This window comes from Pholis gunnellus (assembly GCF_910591455.1).
Source record: "Pholis gunnellus genome assembly, chromosome: 1".
Taxonomy (NCBI): Eukaryota; Metazoa; Chordata; class Actinopteri; order Perciformes; family Pholidae; genus Pholis; species Pholis gunnellus.
Window position 1 is genome coordinate 8936097 of NC_136528.1, and position 20839 is coordinate 8956935.

The following is a 20839-nucleotide window of genomic DNA, read 5'->3' on the forward strand; positions in this document are numbered from 1 at the left end:
ATCGAGTATACCTGAGACCCTGTTTTCACGTGGACATACAGAGAAGCAAGAGGCTTAAGTCTGAAATGGCAAAGAGGTCTCCAGAGGTCTACCACAAACAACAAGAGACAAAGTACACTTCCAGGAAAGAGGGAGGCCATTTTCTAGTCTAATCTTCATCTACTCACACATAGCAGCTGCTCCTAACATTGTGAGGACGCGACAACACACACACTTGCTACTTGAAGAAGTGATTTTTTTTTTTTTTTTAAAGAAGTGTACATTTTGTACAAGATATTACACAGCTAGCAAGAGAAACGTGGTGTTCAGAGAGACATGAACACACACACAGAAATGCACTCACACTCTCAATCTCTTATGTTTCTAGTTCTCTCCTTGGCTGAAGGCTATTTATATATATCTGAATATGTATGTAATTATTTATATATATATATATATATATATATATATATATTATACTGTTACTCTACTGATGTAATGCACATTGTAAAGATGGTTTTCACAAATGGCTTGACAAGTTCACAACACATACAGAGATAAATACGGCGTCTAAAATATATGCACAGAGTGACTATCGGGTCAGATCTTCGAGACTTAAAAGGGTTAAATGGCCATGTTACTAGAAGAAGGATAGACGACTCTAGTGGTTTGCTACGTTAGGAATGTGTCCTTTACATTCTAGGATAATACAATAGAGGAGAATACGAGGAGGAATAAGACTTACTAAACAGACAAAGAGAGAGGGTATCACAAATGGTCCCTCGGATCAATTAGATCCAAGCTTCTATCATACTGCAGAGTCATCCAGGCCGATCTGAAAGGGGTAATCAGGATGCATTCGCTTCTCTACTGGGACGTAGGAGGCACAAATTGCAGGTTCTGACAAAGCAAGAGCAACTGAGCAGTAGCTAGAGTGAATATACATATATACTGTTGGATAGGAACAAAATGTGACACCAGTGTTTTTTTTGTTTTTGCTTTTTTTTGTTTTTTCTCCCCGAGGCAGTTGATATTATTTGTATTGCCGTTGGAAATTTTATACACAGATGGAACAAAACACCCTGCCGAGCTCGTTCAAACGCTGCTTCTCTGTCGCTCAATTTTCTTTTAGTTTTCCTGTGTCTGCTCGCACCAAGATGATTCATTATCTCTACACACAAATATGAGAGCACACGCACGCACACGCACACACAAGCACACATACATACATACAGGACTCCATAGGGAGCAGCTATGGTGAGTCTAATATTGCAAGTGCAGTCTGAGCTGTGTCACTTTATGACACAATTTTCTCTTGGAATAAAGATCCCTGGGAAGGGTTCTGAAGTAATCAGTGGTCATGTGTGGGGGGCAATGATAGCCCGTTAACCGAGTACGAAGCAGCAGCAGAGGAGTAGACTCCACTCCTCCGTGAAGAGAGGAAGTGGTGAAGAAGAAGAGAAGGAAGAGGAAAGGAGGCCTGTTTCCACATCCATGATACAGGGGGGAAGACAGGGAGCAAAGAGGGTGACGTACGGACGGGAGAAAGAGAGAGGAGGAGGAGGAGGAGGAGGAGGAGGAGGAGGAGGAGGAGGAGGAGGAGGAGGAGGGAGAACAAGAGATGGAGGTTGACCCGCTCCCGGTGCTCCCTGCAGGGGTTGGAGGTGGTGGGTGCGGTGCTGCACGGGCGGCTGCTACTGGTAGGAGCCGAGCTGGAAGTCCTTGGGGGGCAGTTTGAGGCCCAGGGAGTTGGTTCCCAGAGGGTCGGTCATGTTCTTGTAGCGTTCTCCGCGGTGCTTCATCAGGAACGGACCCCAGTCGGGCTGAGGGGAGCAGACCAGCTTCAGGCGCTGCGAGAGGAGAGGCAACACACAGGGGGGTTTATACGGGAGGAGCAGATACATCAAGTCTGACCTGAAGTCTGTGTGTGTGTGTGTGTGTGTGTGTGTGTGTGTGGGGGGGGGGGGGGGGGGGGGGGGGGGGGGGGGGCATGACTTCATGCCTCATCTCAAAATCAATAAAGCATCAAAACAGGTTGAGTTGTTTTGTTGTTTATAAAGCAAGGAATCCGATCGTTTGTCTGCGTTTTCCCCACATATCTCGACAGCTGCTCATCTGAATTCACTTCACACTGGGCGGGTGCTTTGCTGGTGACCCAGTGGCAAATTTGGTGCAATTTGGACACGTGACATGTTCAACATTATTAAACTTTGAACAGACACGCGAACGGCGCTCTGGGTATCCCGGCCGGCACTGACTGAATCATAGATGTGCTCTGAATTCCGTTTATAGCTCATTTAACAGTAAAGGTCCTGCATTCAAATTTGCACTTCAAGTGAAGAGTGAAATAGAGGCGCTATCAGCACAATGCACTTAAATGCTCTTAAATGCAAGTAAGTACTTGCTTGCTTTTATTGTTTGTATGCATTTCTTGTGTAATCTGTGAAGCACTTAGGGTTGCCTCTGGGTCTGAAATGTGCTAAATAAATAGATTAACTTGCATAAATAACTTCACGTCTGTTCAAGGTAGAGCTATCAATTCCAATATAATGTTGGACAGTTTTATGAATAATAATTTATCATATTTGAAGTATTAACAGAACATTTCTCTGTCAGGTAAAAGTATAACTGCGATGTAGAAGTACACAGTAAGTAGTATATAGTTTAGTTGCATCTTTTTTTAACTGCTGTTGTGGCCCTTTGTACATTATTCTGGGGTACAATGACTTAGAATAGTAACATCATTCAATTATTTTCATATATAAACATCGTAACAAATCTATAGCTGTTTGGGGCCCTGATAGTTGGGGGCCCCAGGCCCAGGTTTGTCATCGGTAAAGTCTGCCCCTGGTGCTTTTTCCCCTGAACCGGAGTGTATTTCACCACTGATCCTCGAGTAGCCTTGGGGCGTGTAATAGACGTGGGTGTGTGACACATCTGTGTCATGACCGGTGTGAAGGTGTTTGTATGAGCGGTTCTCGGAACAAGCTGCAAGCAGCAACACTACAGGCCGAGCGTTGGGAGAGAAAGCCACGATCATCATCATCCATTATTCTGAGTATTTAAAAGGGACCTATTGGACTCGCAGAAAACAAATGGTCAAATTAATACTCAACCAGCAGTCCGCCTCTCCCTGCTAATGAGCGAAGGGTGAGAATATTGATTTCGCCGACAGGATGTATGTGTGTGTGTGTGTGTGTGTGTGTGGGCAAAGCAGACCAAAACAAAACGTACATGAAAATGTCTGGTCACAGCTTTGTCTCCATTATTACCTCTCTGAAGGTGCCGGGGGCGAGGTACATCTTAACGACGAACATGATGGGGATCCAGATGACGGAGCAGGAGACCATGAGCCAGCCCATAACCATGGACCAGGTGGGGTAGGTGTATTCCTCGTACGTCATCCCCTTCCACTGGTACAGACTAAGTCCCAGGATGCCCTGCGCAGACCAGGGAATCCAGGAAATGTGTGTTAGGACAGATGCCTTTTCTGTTACCTTCAGGAACTACTGCAGCAGTGTCCTCGAGCTTCAGCTAATGCTTCAGTGACTCTGCTGAGGGGCGACAAGTATAAGGCTGTGGTTGTACTGGTCAGCTCCGCAGGTATGAAGAACTGCTAAATGTAGAAAAATACCCACATGTATCACTTGCAATATGTCAATACTAGCATTATATAGTATATACAGTATTATGCTATTCATTACTAGTGTAAAGCTGTAACTCTGTGCACGTTGTGCTCATAGACTGTGTATAAGAGGTGGACGTAGTCGTCGTGACGCCACTCTTTGGTTTGTGGACTGCGGTTTTGAAGCCTGGAGTCCGGAGTTTCGGCCGTCGCCGTCTTGGCTTTTTGCAACAAGTGAAGGGAAGTGATCATATTTGTTATGCGGAGGAGTGACGTAGAGATGCAGATGTCTGGTGGCGGGAACCTGTCAATCACAGTAAGCCCCGCCCTAAAGCGTATGATATGTTTACTAAATGAACATCATGTTGTAGACTTGGAACTAGTGATTGAGAACATAAACTCATAATTACACCGTTTACTGAGGGAATAAATCAAGAGAGAAGTAGAGTCCTTTTTTCATACATTTCTATACAATAGGGTTCTTTTTGCAACCAGAGGAGTCGCCCCCTGCTGGCCATTAGAAATATTGTCAGTTTAAGGCACTTCAGCATTGGCTTCACTTGTCAGAACCGAAGGTTGACGCCTGGTTGTGCTGTAAATTCTCAACACAACCTAGAAATGCATAATTCTATAGTTGTAGCTGTTTTGTAGCTTTTCCTAAGATTTTGAAAGAAATCAAATGAAAGCACTAGTTTCCTTTTGAGAACTCTATAAAACATTTGCAGCCATTTGGACAGTTTGTCCCACAGAAACATCTTGTAAGTTCTTTGTCTTAAGGTCACTGTCAAGCTGCAGAGAAAAACCAAGATGACCCCCGGTTCTGGAACGGGACCGTCATGAATGGACTGGTTTTACTGACTGACGCACAAGCCTGCAAGTTGTGCTCCTCATAACTTCTACTACTACGTACTGGACACACAGTTAAAGTTTACTCGAGTTCAATACAAGTAATGTCAGAAAGCCCCAAAAGCCTTCAGGGAAACAATCACTCATCCAAAGCTAGTGTGAGGCTAAACTATGAAAGCAAATATGAGGGATTACTTCTGTCATTGATCACTAAATAACTTGCCATTTCTGCATCCGTCAGATATAAATCCTATGAATAGAAATGGCCAACATTTTTGGACTTCCGTGGTCTGATGTAGTCTGCACGAAAAAAGGACTGTACAGCAGGTTTCTTCCCAATTAACTGTACTGGACTCAGTCAGGACACATAGCTAAAGCTGTGTCCACTGTTCCATATCAATAAGAGGATGGATGACGGTGTAAATGAGACCTTCCTTTTTTACTATATGTGCAGTGAGTACAAAAAAGGGACAGGGTTGGAAAAAAATATATACCTCCTATCTACAGCAAATTTGTCTGAGAAGGATTAGAATAAGTGGAAGAAAATGAAAACAAACAGAAAAAAGGAAGGCAGACAGAAATAGATTAGCTTGGGGTCGTGCATCAATGGGCTCCCCGAGGAAATCTGATCTCTCAAAGAGAGAGAGAGAGAGACAGAGAGAGAGAGAGAGAGAGAGAGAGAGAGAGAGAGCGAGAGAGAGAGAGAGAGAGAGAGAGAGAGAGAGAGAGAGAGAGCAGCAAGATGACCAGCGGCCTGACTGCTGCTCCATTTGTCATCATCACCTCTCCTTTAGAGCTACAGTGGATTCCATTACAATTTCTAACATGAATGCTGCTAAACCCCTTTGCATTAGAATGTACAGACTCTAATACGCAGCATACACAGTTTCTGTAGAAACAAATGTAGACGTGTGTTTGCGACAGCTGAACTGACATCACACCAACTATTTGGCAAGGTACCCTTTTGAAAAACAAAAACAACTCGAGACTTGGTGACGTGACAGGAATTGGAAGGAAGAAATCATTTTCCATTTTTTGTGCAACAGGGGCAATTTCTCCTCTGTTCCGTTCCAGCCGAAAATCAATGGACTTGAAAGGCGGCAGTGAAAATGGAAAGATTTTAGGCCGCACATGTCGAAGCGAGGGTCGAAAAAGACAGAGGGTGTTGTGTGCTGTAGGGATTGTAAAGCCCCCTGAGGCAAATGTGTGATTTGTTATATTGGGCGATATTAATCAAATGTTTTTGTGAGTGTGTGTGTGTGTGTGTGTGTGTGTGTGTGTGTGTGTGTGTGTGTGTGTGTGTGTGTGTCTGAGACAGAATGAGATGAGCGAAAAAAAAACGTACCGTCAGAATGGTTGGAGTCACAAAGGCCCAGCAGACTCTCCAGAATCGGTTTGGCTGGAAACCAACCATCATTTCAATGTCCTCACAGAACCTCTGCAGCCCTGCAGAGACAAAAAGAAAACAGAAAAGAAATGAAATAAAAGAACATGGGAGCTAGTCAGACAGAGGGTGTACAGAGAGTGACCTGGGTTTAATAAGGTTCATTAAAAAGGACTAGAGAGAGGGAGAGACAGAGAGAGAGAGAGAGAGACAGAGAGACAGAGCGAGAGAGAGAGAGAGAGCATGGGTTTCTGTCGTCCCTGAGAAAAAGCCTGGGAGCAGATGGCTTCAATCCTCTCTGACTTTATTGACGGATAACACTGAGTGACATGAAGAGGCAGAGTCACACAATCATTTCAATATGTCACCTGAACTGATGCTCCGACAAACTGGAGGAGAGGCGTTCGCTTTGCTCCTTGGTAACGGCCTTTCTGACACACACCTGAGCTCTCGGCCTGCCTGTGTGTGTTTTTAGGTGTGTGTGGGCGCACGTGATTGTGTGACTTATAAATTACAACAGAGACCCCAAGTGGTCAGGGCTGGAGTAACACGTTGTACCTTTCACACATAGGCCCAATCCCAATCTCCACACTCACGGACCCACGGATATTAAAGGTGCGGTCCCACAGGTCCGTGAGGGTTTAGGGCTGTCCCACTTGTCAAATCATCGAGTGTTTGAGGGCTCTCTCGCAGACATTTTGAGCTCTTTATGAACCCTTTCCGTAAGTCTGCATTTCTGCAGACTTTGCCCAAGGGAACTACGGCTATTGTGTAGCAATGTGCCGTTAAACACAGGGTTACCAGTGGAAGCACTGGGATTGGGCCCTAAACCAAAACCAGTAGTTTGACTGATGAAATTACTTTAGGTTTAGGAAATCGTTAAAGGGTCACTCCACTGAATGTTCATGCCGAAGGGAGTTCACTAGTTATAAGGAGGACTATGCAGTCTGTGAAAACAGTGTCTTCTGGAGGGGCTTTGTCAAGAAGGTTTGAAAGACATGGGCATTCACTGGGCTTCAAGGGTCTAACTATCGCGCTGCAAATGTTAGATAGGTAATTGCTTCTAATCTAAATAAATAATTTTATCTTCAAAACGGAAAAAGGTTTTTTAAGGGACATAATGGAAAGTGTGATCGAGGTTATGACATCTGATATTTGATGAAGGAGCTGATTTTAAGTAGGATTTTTGACCTGCAAACAACCGATTCTAAGGATGGAGATGCCGTTCAGTCAGTCCCTCCGACTTTTAGCTCCATAATAAGATATGTTGACAAAAACTAACCAGATCACCATGAATTTGGTGTAAATATCCACAGTATGACTCCTAATGCGTTTTACTGAGCACGTCCGGGCTCCTCAAAGAGACAACAACAAAACTGTCAGAACGCCGTTTGTTCATTTCCACATTATGGGATGTAACACTAACATTACACCCTCGAGTGGCCACTTGCAGGGCTTCAGATGAAGTGTCTTGAGATGAAGCAGGAGCAGCTTTACTCACCATAGAGGTAGGAAATCCCCACCAGCTCGCAGATCGCAATGATCATCAAAGAGTAGGAGGCTGCGAATGTGTCCACCAACTGCAGCATGAACATCCCACTCTGTCAATAACACACAAACAAAGTGTTACCAAAAACAATTCAAGGCTTCATCTTACAACGACACCCCTCCCCCCCCTCTCCCCTCTGACTTGTCCACGGCCATAACTTTCACACAGACTTGTACCAGATCAAAAGAAACGACATGTATGAATCCAGCTTTAGGCTGGATTTTGCCCTCTGAAGCTGTCTGGGGGGATTTTAATAAGACTCAGCCTCTCTTGTTCCACTCACTGAGCCCGTCCCTCTGAAGGCCGCGGCTTCGCTTTACATGCAGAAACCTGTCGGCTTATTCAAAGACAGGGTCGCAGCAGGACGCTCAAAGAGCTGGGGGGGGGGGGTGTACATACATAGATGTGTGTTATTGTGTCGTACCTCTGTGATCATGGGAAAGCCCAGGAAGAAGAAGCAGAAGCAGCAGACCAGGGTGAAGACGGGTTTGTGTTTCCTCAAGTATTTGGGGAACTCGTCTGACACGGAGGTTACGATGGTCTCGATGGTGGCAAACTGGGGATGGAGATGAGCGGGAGGAAGAAGAGAGAGAAAGGGAAGAAAAAGATGTGTTTTAATAACATGTTTGAGCAAACAAAACAAAAAACACTTCTGCAGAACCTGATTGGCTGTCTCCAATGCAGAATTACTGAAAGCGTTTGCTGCAGCGTTTCAACTCAAAAGCCTCCCGTCAGCAGGTTTGCCTCATTTGAATCAGAGCAGGTGCCGCTGTAGAAATATTCGGTATCCAGTGTTGTGAGCCGTTCGTCTTCGATTCATTCAATATAAACATTCTTTTACTGTAATTTCATTTATTTCCAAAACAAATAAAGAACATTATCCTAATCCCGAGGAGGAGCAGATTTCATTAGCAAACGTAACATGATGTTAAAATGGGCTCAGAACCCAGAGGACAGCAGTGGAGGAATATGCAATCAGGCAAATTGCGGGAGGTTGGTATAGTTTGTGTATGTGTGTGCGTACTGTAGAAACCCGTTGCCTCCCCTCCGTTCCTCGACTTCCTCCTGAGCTCCCAAAACTAATTTCCCATCAACATTCCAAGCCTATTACGGTCGAGCTGCTTTCTTCAACAACGCCACCAGCCCTCCCCTCGGAGCTGCCGCTGCCAAGGCAAAGTAACATCATCATTACTATTACTGTTGACTCGAGTCTTAATGCGCCGCTGTGCCCTCTGCTCCTCCGCTCGGCCCAGGAGCATCACGGTGCACTTAAAGGAGTCGGTGTTTTATCTGGAACTGTTTCCCCAGGACTGTATCTGGAGCTGGTCTGGACTTTGAAAACATCCCGGAGACTGAAGTGTTTGTTCACTGAAGTGTAGCGGAGCATAAATAACAAATATCACAATATCTAATTATCTAATTATCGTGGCAAACAAATTTGCAAATCCAGGAGACACAAAGCAACATTATTTCTCATTTAGAGACATGGATTAAGTTCAATATTCACTCTCTCATTGCTCCATTGTGGTCCCCACCAACCCCTGAGGGATATGTGTGGCTCTTTGGAAGCTAAATGTTATTCATTAGCTAATCGTTAACTTTGTTTGTTTGCTGTTTGGTCTTGAGCAGGTAGTGTACAGTGGGTTTATCTGATTACAGCTCGCATGCTGCTGAAAAAAAGAATAATAAAATAAACGTAAAGTGTATTACAATCGTCTTATACAAACATCTAATTTTATATCTGCATTTAACACTCACTAAGCCTTTAGGAGCAGTGGGCTGCTGTAAAGAGGGAGCAAGTAGGGGTTAAGTGTCACACTTCGATATGTGGAACGGAAAAGAAAGGGTTCGAAGCTACAACTTTGTGATGAAAGGAAAACTTGAGCCCCAAAACACAGATGATGAGGATTTGGAGGAAAAAAACTAACGGTTAGCTGAAAGACACTAAAACGCTCTTTAGAGCTGAGGGGAGCAGCAGGGTTGGGTGATAATTCACTGTGGGCTTGTCACTAAGAGGGAAATCTTTCACATTACAAATACGCATTTGATCCATTGTTAATATACAAAAAACCTGGATAGTGCAGTTTTAAAAGTGTATAAAATTATGGTTTTCAATCAATTTTCCAAAAGCAAAAAATTAAGATAGTAAATAGTAATCCTTTGGGGAAGAAACATTTTGTGATTCCATTTTAAAATGCAATTATTGATTAATAATCTAAAGACAAGATAAGGAATCTAAATTAATTGTATATTGAATGATATTGAGTTTCGTAATGTATCATTTAAAGGGCCAGTGTGTAGCATTTTCTGGGCTCTATTAGCTGAAATGGAATATTATATTAATGTTTATGTTTTCATTAGTGTATTCACCTTAAGCTGGCTGAAGCAGTTTTTATTATTTAATCTACACAATGTCAGAAAATAGTGTAGTACTTTAATTGTATTTAAACTTAGATTTACGTCAGTGTTGTTGACTTTAAGGTCAACTTAATTTCGCTCACTCCAATCACACAGACCCCATTCTGCTCAAGTACCCGGAGAGCTCGAGCACTTCAGCTGAAATCAGTCCCAGTGGGTGGTGTGTATGGGTAATTATGTTAATTGGGTCAATGTGTGCAGCATTTAAACATAGCTGGATGCCGCTGCCAAAGTTGAGTGTTTACTTAAGAAACTCTTGTCTCTGACATAAAGGTTGCTGATGTTATGAAACTAAAGAGATCCTCAACCAGCAGACTGGTTGGAGTTGCAGCCACTAGTGAAACTGTGTTTTCTCACAAACCAACATCCCAAAAGATGAATTTACAAATGCTTTCAAAAATATGAACTAAAGGACCATTTTCATTACTTTTAATTTACAAATATTGATATTGCATGCATAATCTGACTTAGCTGTGACAAACCAAGAGAGAATTATCCCCAACTCTGCAGCTCCAATCTTTAGCCTCTGTCAACAATATTTTGGTTTTACAGCAATAGAATGCGTCTGTCTCAGCTGATTTTCTTGTTTGTTTTATGTATTGATCAGGTCCAGATAGACCAACTTTACACTTCCTGTCCAGCAACAAACAACAGAACCAAACAAATTTAGCAACTACATGCTAAAGTGTAAAGTGGAACATGTAGCAGCTAAAGTAGCTAGCGTTTCTCTGTACCGTCTTTCTAAATGTGGGTCGTAGGATTGACAAGGCCCCAATAACAGTCACTATTTTAAGAAGCAGGTTTGGTTTTTCACCTAGCTTAGAACGAATATTAAAAGCAGAAGAAGTTACCCGCTCGCTTAGCTACATTTAAAAGTAAAAGAACACAACTTCCAACATGGTCTTGTTCTTTTCGCGTGTTGAAAGAAGACATTGTGGATTTCTGAACGGTTAGCGTTAGCACACAAGCTATTTCTTGACAAACAACCACTGCACATATTAACTATACTGTACTGTATATAATTAGCTTTCAAGCTACCATGAACAAAACCCAACTGATGTTTGGATGGACTAGTGGCTAGCTTGGCAGCTAACAACACAACATGTAAATATATGAAAAACAGAGTGCGTGCAGGCAGGAACTGATTGGACGGGCTTGTTACAGAACTGTGATTGACAGATTTGTCCCTTTTTTTGTCACAGCCTTTGATTAATTGATTGCTGTCGGGTTGTAAAGAGAATTTTAATAGATATTTTTAAAAATGCTTTTAAAATTGATTACCCGCGCTAGTTTCAATCTGGCTCAGATGACAAACAGGTCGTCTTTACAGTGATATTGAATTTTTCCATACACGCTTTTAATTCCTAAATGTCAGATTGTGTCTTTAAAACTGGCACCATTAGTTATCCTCTGGAAGATTTTCCTCATCTTTATTATAAGGGCATAGGAGCCACTTAATTATAGACATAAAACAGCACGCACGCACGCACACGCACACACACACACACACACACACACACACACACACACACACACACACAGATTGAGGGAGCAGTGGTTACCATGGTATCCAGGCCAAGAGTCAGGAGCATGAGGAAGAAGATGATCGCCCAGAAAGGAGACAGGGGAAGTCTGGTCAGAGCCTCTGGATACACCACGAACGCTATGCCTGGACCTGACACACACACACACACACACACACACACACACACACACACACACACACACACACACGTAAATGACAATGCACACACACACACATTCTCCACAGCAGATCATGAGGTCAAACTTTCAGGCGTGTTTCACTGAGCAGCGGCTGCTGCCTGCTGCTTTGGGGGTCTTACCTTCATCTGCCACCTGCTCTATCGGCACTTTCAACTCATGTGCCATGAAACCAATGACCGAGAAGATGACAAACCCAGCAAATATACTGGTGGCACTGTTTGTACATGTCACAATAATAGTATCACTGCAGGGAGAAAGAGGAAAGAGAGAAACAGAAGCCGAATAAGCACAAATCTGCTTGAGTAACTGAAATCACGCTACATGTAACAAGTGATGGCACAATGGCGCCATCTGGTGGCAGGAATATCCATTGCACATAGAGACCTCTTTACAGAAGGTGTACACCTTTATTGAAGGTATTTTCATAGCAAAACTTTGCAGAAAATATGCACACATATAAAGATAATCATGTGTGTGTATGTAAATATATGAAATTATCTCACACATGTAGAAACAACTCAACAATAAGCCCTGCTTTGATCTTTTTCATTTGCTGAGTTGTGTTCAGATGAAATAAATATATTTTCATTGAATTTGTTCATTTTTAAATATATTTTCAGCACGCAAGAGAGATGTTTTGTGCATTCAGGTGTTGACAATAAAAAGTACCTTTAATATATGTTTTGAACTGAGTGAGAGATGTGTGATAAATAAAACACAAAAATATTTCAGCGGCGGAAATGACAGAAACACTGAACTACAGGCTGCAAAGACTGACATTTATTATTGACATTTCTATCAGACGTACAGGACAGATACAGTGTCTACGGAGACAGTTTGAATGTGCCTGCCAGAAGCATGGTTTACCTTTTGTGTGTTTACCTGTAGCAGTTATTGTGGAACTTATTGTAAGAAGAGAGAGTGATGAGGCCTCCCCAAGCCGCCGACAGAGAGAAGAAGATCTGAGTGGCTGCGTCTTTCCACACCTGACACGGGAGGGGAGGGGAGGGGAGGGGAGGGGGGGGGGGGAGAAAGAGCTGCAGGTCAAAAGCATGGAAGGACGGAGCAAAGCGCACATCACGGTTGAATTAAACGCGTGGGCGTCGGGTACCTTGGCATCGCTCAGCTTCTCCCACTTCGGTGTGATAAAGTAGAGGATGCCGTCGAAGGCACCGGGGAGGGTTACCCCTCTGATGAGCAGGATCACCAGCACCACGTAGGGAAACGTGGCTGTGAAATACACCACCTGAGCAGAGAGAGAGAGAGAGAGAGAGAGAGAGAGAGAGAGAGAGAGAGAGAGAGAGAGAGAGAGAGGAGAATTACTGGAGATCAGAGGATCTGAAAAGAAGCAGCTGACACCTCCCACACATTCATTTAATTTGTAGTCTTTTTGTGTCTGAGCTCATCTCCTTAAGATTGACTTAATTTCATATTTATTTATTATTTCTCCGTTGCTGCAATGTATGTCATATTCATTTTTTGCGCTCAAATTTCCGTCAATCCTTCTCACAGCGACAGAATCCTGCAGGTTTCATTTTTATTGGAATAAGTAACACACTCACCGCCTCCTCAAGTTGAAGATGGCCATGTTTTCCCATGATGAAACATGCAAATCTATTGGTGCAGTTTTAACTGTGCAAACTGAGGTCTCGAAAAGTTGCCACAGTGTGTGTCACCTCTACGTCCAGTAGAGGGCGCTATTACACAATAATCTGAATAAACTGTGATGCGTTTCCCTCTGCATGTTGTGTGTCCTCAGTCAAGGGAGGAAAATAGATCCACAAATTTCCTTTTTTTCTTCCCTTACAAAACAAAGTATAAACTCGTTGCATCCAGCATTGCTTATCGAACATGAATGTTCTAGAAACCACTATCTTCCACACGCTTGGCCCACGGGAGATGTTTCAGTTGGTTGAAATCTGCAACCTCTCCACAGGATGCCACCAAATCCTACACACTGTGCCATCAAGTAACAACAGTTATAGACATGAACTCAAAGGCCGACAACAAATCAATACCAAGTTGGTCCACATGTAAAAGATCAAATTCAAAGAGAGCGACGGGATCACACCAGCTGGGACGCTGTATCAGGTGTAAAAGGGGGGAGGAGGATTTACTCCCTATCCCCTTACTTCCAGCACCCTTGTTCAGACCACAACCATCTTCGAACCCGGCCTTCAATTTGATCTCAACTACACACCTGGAAAGATGAGTGACTGCCTCTGTCCACGGACATACAAACACACAGACTCACAAGGGGACAACGCTCTCTCGGCTGTGGATGAATCTGAATCATTTCACTCTCTGAGAGGTCGATTCCAAATAGAACGAGCTGTGAGAAGCAAACCCCTTGATGGTAACATCAAGAGCTGTCCAATCTAAACATGAGTGCTTTCCCTTGCTGAGGCTCACTTCCTAAATGTGCCACATTTCATCACTAGGGGCCACTTTCATCTGTGAAGGGTTAGGGAAGCCCTCCCCCACAGGTTGCTTTTTCTACAGCTGGCAACAAAAAAGGTGCAAAAAGCAGACAAGGGTTTTTTTGTGCGTGCTGTTACCTTCCCTGATGACTTGATTCCTTTGGCTAAAGAGCAGTAGACGATGAACCAGGCCAGGAGCAGACAGCCTGCCAGAGGCCAGCGGATGTCTCCGGGGTATTCGATTCCTTTAGAGATGTGCAACACATTGTACCTGCAGGTGTGATTCAAACAGCCAAACTCAGCCTGAAAACACATCTCAGTAAACTTAAACATAACGCAATAGGGCAGTAAGAGCATTTCAACCTGTTTCCAACACAAATCAACTCATTCATCTTCATTCTTTTTGCAGATTATTGCATTATTACATCTTGCAGTTTTGTATATTGTTGAGTTGCAGTTGTAATATTTGTGCGTTTTAACAGAAATGATCGGTGATACTAATTACGCACTTGTTTAAAGAGAAGAACGCTTCTAGGAAAGTTTTGCAGAACATTAACGGGGGAAACTTTTATAAAACTCTAGTTTTGGGGATTTCTTTTGTGTGTGTGTCGAATTCAAAGATGTACAGGTCCTCCTCTAGACCAAGAGAGTAGAGCAACTGAAAATACGTTTGGTTTAATGTCTCATCTGTGGACATATAAAGAACAATACAAATTAGACCTGTCAACCAAACTGTTCAGGTCTAATTTTTGTTCCTCATACTACTTTAAAAAGGCATCTTTTCACCAGCCAGAAGCTCATAGACTCACTTGAAGTACTCCTCGCTGGGGCTGACGTAGGTCTTGTTGCTGTCCACGGTCATGTTCATCAGCTTCGTCAGGTTTCCCACGGCGTTCTCCGACAGACAGAACGTGGAGTTCTTGACGGAGGTGATGTTTCTGTCCCGCAGGATGCACGTGTCTGTTCCAATCAGAAACCAACACACGTCAACTGGGAGAGACACGGCAGAGTGCTGCAGTGGGGCAGAGCTTACTGTCCGCTCAGCTGTTCACACTGAGAGCAAACAGATGGATCTGGCTTTGAGGAGAGGAGGTCCTGACAGGAGGCCTGTCTGGAGACCTCCTCAGTGAGAACTGGACCGAGTGGCCAGATGTGAATAACAGGAATGATTGTACTGAATGTGTGCCTCATTTCAGATGCTCCAGGAAAGATTAGATAAGAAAACCTGTTTTTCTTTTGGCTGCACAAATCTTTCATGCAGACACATCAGAGTGTGAAGACAAGAGTTTATATATATATATTTGTATATCTTACATTCTTTATATCCTACTTTTAAGGCATTTTAATGCAGAAAACATGTAATTTGTAACTGTAAAAACATGTATTTGTCTAAATTGACGGAAAAAAAAACATCTGCATTTTATTTTTTACAAAGCAATGACTTAAACACAGAGAGTTTTCTGTAACTAAATGGGGTTGAAGTAATAAAGAAAATATGAAAATATAGCCTAAAAAAAATCTGACTTGATCTGACTTGACCGTCTTTTTTGACACAGAAATGTGAAAAATAAAAACTAACTAAACATAGTATTTATATTATTTTTGCAGGGCGGTTGTATCAGATTGTAAAGATGTTCATATATTTCTGTCCACCCCCATTATATATGTCATATATAATAGATGATGTGGACGTATTAATGCACCACATCTTGCATGGGTACTTCATCAATCATATCTATTAAACGGATCTGTATTATTGCTAATATTTCTCCTTCGTTAGTTATTTTCCTCCATGAGGGGGAGAGAGTGGCAGAGCGACCACAGCGCTGAACGGGCGGCCTGTACTTCGTGTAGCGGCCAGCAGGGGTCAGTCTCGGGGCTCACTGCAGCACTGCAGCAGCTCAGACTGTACAGTAAATTTGTCAAGCAAGCAGTTTTTTGTGCTGAATTCACAGAATCGCTCAGAGCAGATATTACACGAAAATAACGGAATTTCGATATTTATTCGACGCGGATCAACATCAAAGCCCTGCCCGCACATTTTACTCAGTGAAATCATGTTTTTATAAAAAAAATATGTTTTTAAAAAAAGCTGAAAGACAGACTGTTTCAGCTGCACTTCAGCTTTAAAGGGTAAAATATCACACAAAAAGAAGAATCGAAACTATATAAAATGTTTTAATGTTTAAAGTTGAATCTGCCACACTGGGGGGCTCCTTAAATATGATTGGCCTGCATCATTCAAAATAAATAACGTGCTCTGGTTTCAAAGTGTTTTTTTGGGGAGTGAAAACACCGCAGAGATCACAGGTCAGGATTCATTATACTGCAGGACACCTCAGCTGAGGGAGTCATGACGCATTGCGCATTGTGGAGAGAGAGAGGTGCTTTTGGTGTGTGTGTGTGTGTGTGTGTGTGTGTGTGTGTGTGTGTGTGTGTGTGTGTGTGTGTGTGTGTGTGTGTGTGTGTGTGTGTGTGTGTGTGTGAAGGTGTGCGTCTTACCTAACAGCAGCATGTCTTTGTCCTTACATTCCACCGTGTTCCACTCATTCCTACAGTTAGCCCATGGCAGTGAGCCCTTCAACGAAGCGAACAGGTAGTACAGTGTCCAGCACATTATAATATTATAGTATATGGCTATCAAGACAGATATTATCAACATGGCAATCCCGCAACCTAAAATAAATAAATGAGACGAAATATATAAATTACTCTTAAGAAAAGTAGAGAACTCGTGATGATAATATATGAGGTTTATTTTTGAATGTTCGTTTTGTTTTTTGTTTTTTGACTTGTTGTGGCAGTTTACCTTGCAGAGCTGGGATGCACTTCCACACGGACACGGGCCCCTGGCTGGCAAACTGGCCCAGGGACACCTCCATCAAAAAGATGGGGATGCCGGCGATGCCCAGCATCGTCAGGTAGGGGATCAAAAAGGCTCCTACAAGGAAACGAAACAGCAGGCTGACAGAGCGCACTTTAAGAGGCAGAAAAAGCCTGAAATATCAGCGCAAAAGAATAAGCTGCAGGTGTCTGCGTCTCATCTGTTTATATTTAAACAACGCACACAGTGTGGATCATTAGCTACATTTATTAATGATTAAAACACATCAATGAGCTGTAAATGGCTTCATGCATAGCTGAACAAATTATTAGTGCATTAACACTAATGATAATAATAATAATGACTGCTGTAACATATCTAAGGAACTGTATTATTAATTACTACTATTATAAAAAATTATACAGTTGCCTTCATGTTGAATATACATTATTTTGGTGCATTTTATTCGTTTCTTTTCATATGGAAATAATCACTGAACATAATCTCCCCTGTACAACCAATTTTTTAAATTATTATTCATTTTTGCGTCATATTTTCTCCTGGTTAAAGGCCTACGATTGTAGGAAACATGTAAAACACAATAGAAAATAATTCAAACCCTGACTTCAAACCAGGTAAAAATGTTGCTGAAATGTTTTGGTTTGTTTCTGTGATTAAAAAGCATTGACCTAAAACTCTTACCTCCACCATTTTGGAAGGCAAGATAAGGGAACCTCCACACGTTCCCCAGTCCCACCGCGTAGCCAACCATGGACAGAATAAAATCCATCTTATTGGACCAGTTTCCTCTGACCTTATTCTCATCTCCACCCTCGTCATCATCGTCAGTCTAAGAGGAAAAAATGTATATATTTATTCTCCAAAATAAAACCTATAGCCTTGTCCCACACTCCAAGTCTAACCATTAAACAAATACTAATAAAAGCAAATCTGAACCTATTATTTTGTCAACAACAACCAACAATATGCAACTCTTTTTTTTAAAGCACACATACATTTTACTAACATAAGAAACATCTCCTTTTTTGAAAAATATAAATGAATCCCATCAGAGAACAGAAACGTTTTTGGGTGCAGTTTTCTTTTTTTCCTCACCAAATATTTCTGTCTGTCTCCATAATGATAATTTCGTTCTCAATTACAGATGTATGTGTTTGACAATCGGAGATCAGCACCAGCTTTCCGATGACAAGCCTGTATATTAAACTCCTCTTCAATAGGCCCATTACTGCCACAAACCCGCTTGAAAGCACCTCCTAAATCTAAGATGTAATGATTAAAAAACTGCTAATGGTCCACTAATATAATGTGCGCAAATACGAACAGAAATGCACAATTAGCCCACAGCTGCACCACGGGATCTGAGCATATTCATAAAAGAAACTGCACGAATATTCAGATGCATAAACAACACCATGCATGGGAATTTGTGTGTGTGTGTGTGTGTGTGTGTGTGTGTGTGTGTGTGTGTGTGTGTGTGTGTGTGTGTGTGTGTGTGTGTGTGTGTGTGCGTCAGTACGTGCGAGTATGTGTGAGGGGTGGGTGTGTGAGAGTGGGTGTGTGTGTGTGGGGGGGGGGGGACTGCCCTCGCGGGGGATTGGAAACAATCCGCAGTCTCATGTACTACAGTGCTGTCTATCTGCCGGGTAACACCTGGGCTTCTGGGCCATACCAAGTGTGTCTGCTGGGCGCAGGGGGACACCGACAAACACCGCGAGAGCGTAATTGATTCCCCTTTATCACAAATCGTGCTACCATTGTAACTGTGATCAAAAACCAGGTAGAACAAATCACCGGAAATCGGTTTGTATCTTTAAAACAAAACAAAAAAACACTGATAGTGTGGTTCCCTCTGCACTGACTGCTGATCTGATCATCCACCACACGGAGTCATATGCTCGTTTCGTTTCCGAATATTTAGCTGACATAAGCGGGTTTCAAAGTTTTGATCCCTGCATGATCAGAATGGCGCAGAGGACCGCAGCAGGGATGCCAAATAGCTCAGGGTCCACCCACATGTACACAGAACCTCTGCTGAGTGGGAATATTAATACAGCCTGAATTACAGCAGGGACGAAAATAATCAAATCACTTATTGTCTTTTCTCGGATTGTTAAATAACATTTTCTTTAAGCACCACCATAATGAACGTTCGGTCTATTCTATGGCCTCGTGATTGATCTGATTGTCAGGCCACAAGCTTCTGCTGATTCAGCTCGGAAGTTGTCGAACTGCAACACTTTTTAAGCACATCTGTGCAAAAAACACACAAAACCAGCCTGCATTTTTTTAACGGATTCACATTACAGCTCAGCACCACAGACTCCGGATTCCCCCTCTTTCACTCCATCACACATCAGCAGCCTTGATCCGAGAGCTCCCCCAGGGGGTTTGCACCTTCCCTGTTTTGGGGTTAATCCAGTCAGCGACACGCGGAAACATCCGCACCTGCTTCCAGCCGCTCCGCTCTCAGACCAGCCGCTCTTCGTTAAGGAAACGGTTCATTTAAGCTGACTTACCCCCGCCACGGTGCCAGGCTGAACAGACGTGTTCCCATCTGTTCCCAGTACGATGGTGGTCTGGCTCATAGCCGTCCAGTTGCCCGCGGCGTTGTTCTGCTCCGCGGCGGCCCGGAGCGGGTCGCCGTACTGGGCGGACCCTCCGAGGGCCGAACTGGCGGAATCCTTCCCGAAGGCCGAATTGACGGCCACGGATCCCGGGGCCGCCGGCGCGGGGCTTTTAAACGTCCCGTACGCTTTATTGCTGTCCAGTTCTCCCGGTTTATTTTCCGTGTTCGAAAAAGTTTTGCTCTCGTTGCACGGAGGCGGCGGCTGCGGCGCCGGGTGATGGTGGGGGGCGGCCGGCGGGCACGCGGCCGTGTTGTCCGGTTTGTTTGCTGTAAATCCCACAGCTCCATCGGGCTGCTGCGTCGGGATGTAGCCGACGGGAGCGCTGGCGCCGGCCGGCTGTTTGGCCATTTCTCTCTGGTCAGAGAAATCCTGGAACATGGGAGCGAAAGATCAGCGAGACAAAATGCAGCAGAACGGCAGAAAACCATGAAGCCGCGAGGCCGCTGCAGCCCATCTATGGGACTAAAAAATGCTCAATTGTCTTTATTCTGCAGCATGTTCTGGCTCTGGCTGCTCTATAGTTTCAGCTCACAGTCTACTGGGGGTGTTGGTGTGTGTGTGTGTGTGTGTGTGGGAGGGAGAGGGGGGTTTGCTTTGCTTCTCCAGTTCTCGCTTTCTGCAAGATTCTTTAATTTTACGCCCCATTTCCCCCCTCATGTCATTCAGCCACACACATCCACTGATTTTATGGGCAATAGACAAGCTGCTGCGGGTCTCTCTGTGGCTCCGCTCTCCCCGGCAGGCATGCAAGATCACCGGCGTTACAGCAGCGAGCGGACCCGGGGCGGCGGAATTACAAATGACTCCCTGATATTTTAGCGGTGACGGGGGCGGGAAAGCAACCGCAAAAGCATCCAGTTTCTAAAAAAAAAAAAAAAGTGGGATGTGTGTCTATTAAAAAAACAAAACTGTTGATTGATTAATGCTTCGTTGTGTTGTGAGAAAAAAACAACTACATCTGGTTGAAATCGCTTATCCTGAAATAAAACACAAATATTCCAAAAGTAGGAAAAGTGGTCTAAAATTCAACATTTGTTCCCAATTAAAACTTTTAAAAAGTCAGAATTCAGAATTATAAAAGATATAAAAACAGCCAATTTGGTGACAGAAGCAAGTGGAGAAAAAAGTTTTTAATGTTGAGCCGCATCTGCATTTCAGCACCAAGGACAGCACAAGAACCGCAACGTGCCAAACTGCTTTTTTAAAAGAAAGTGTCAAATTAACATGAAATCAGCTCAGAACAAGTCCACTAAACAGATTAAAGTGCTGGTGGAAAAGCAAAGAAAGTGTTTTCGGACACTTACCATGTTTTTGTGCAGGTGTCTGCTGGCAGGCTGGAAACAGCTGTGAGGAGACGAGGAGAGAGGACTGGAAGCGGACTGGTTGTCGCTGCGCAAAAGCACCAAGTGCAAAGCTTT

General features: G+C 43.5%; 1 protein-coding gene across 1 annotated transcript; it reads right to left on the reverse strand.

Annotated features, from left to right (window-relative positions):
- Positions 1 to 1673: 1673 nt before the first annotated feature.
- Positions 1674 to 19799, reverse strand: slc6a5 (solute carrier family 6 member 5; the record flags this gene model as incomplete). Its single annotated transcript, XM_079182903.1, has 15 exons — positions 1674 to 1829; positions 3252 to 3419; positions 5796 to 5896; positions 7336 to 7435; positions 7808 to 7939; positions 11364 to 11476; positions 11646 to 11770; positions 12409 to 12512; positions 12638 to 12772; positions 14085 to 14217; positions 14756 to 14906; positions 16449 to 16622; positions 16756 to 16887; positions 17473 to 17620; positions 19311 to 19799. 15 exons carry the CDS (start codon positions 19797 to 19799, stop codon positions 1674 to 1676), a joined length of 2361 nt encoding a protein of 786 aa, XP_079039029.1.
- Positions 19800 to 20839: the final 1040 nt, after the last annotated feature.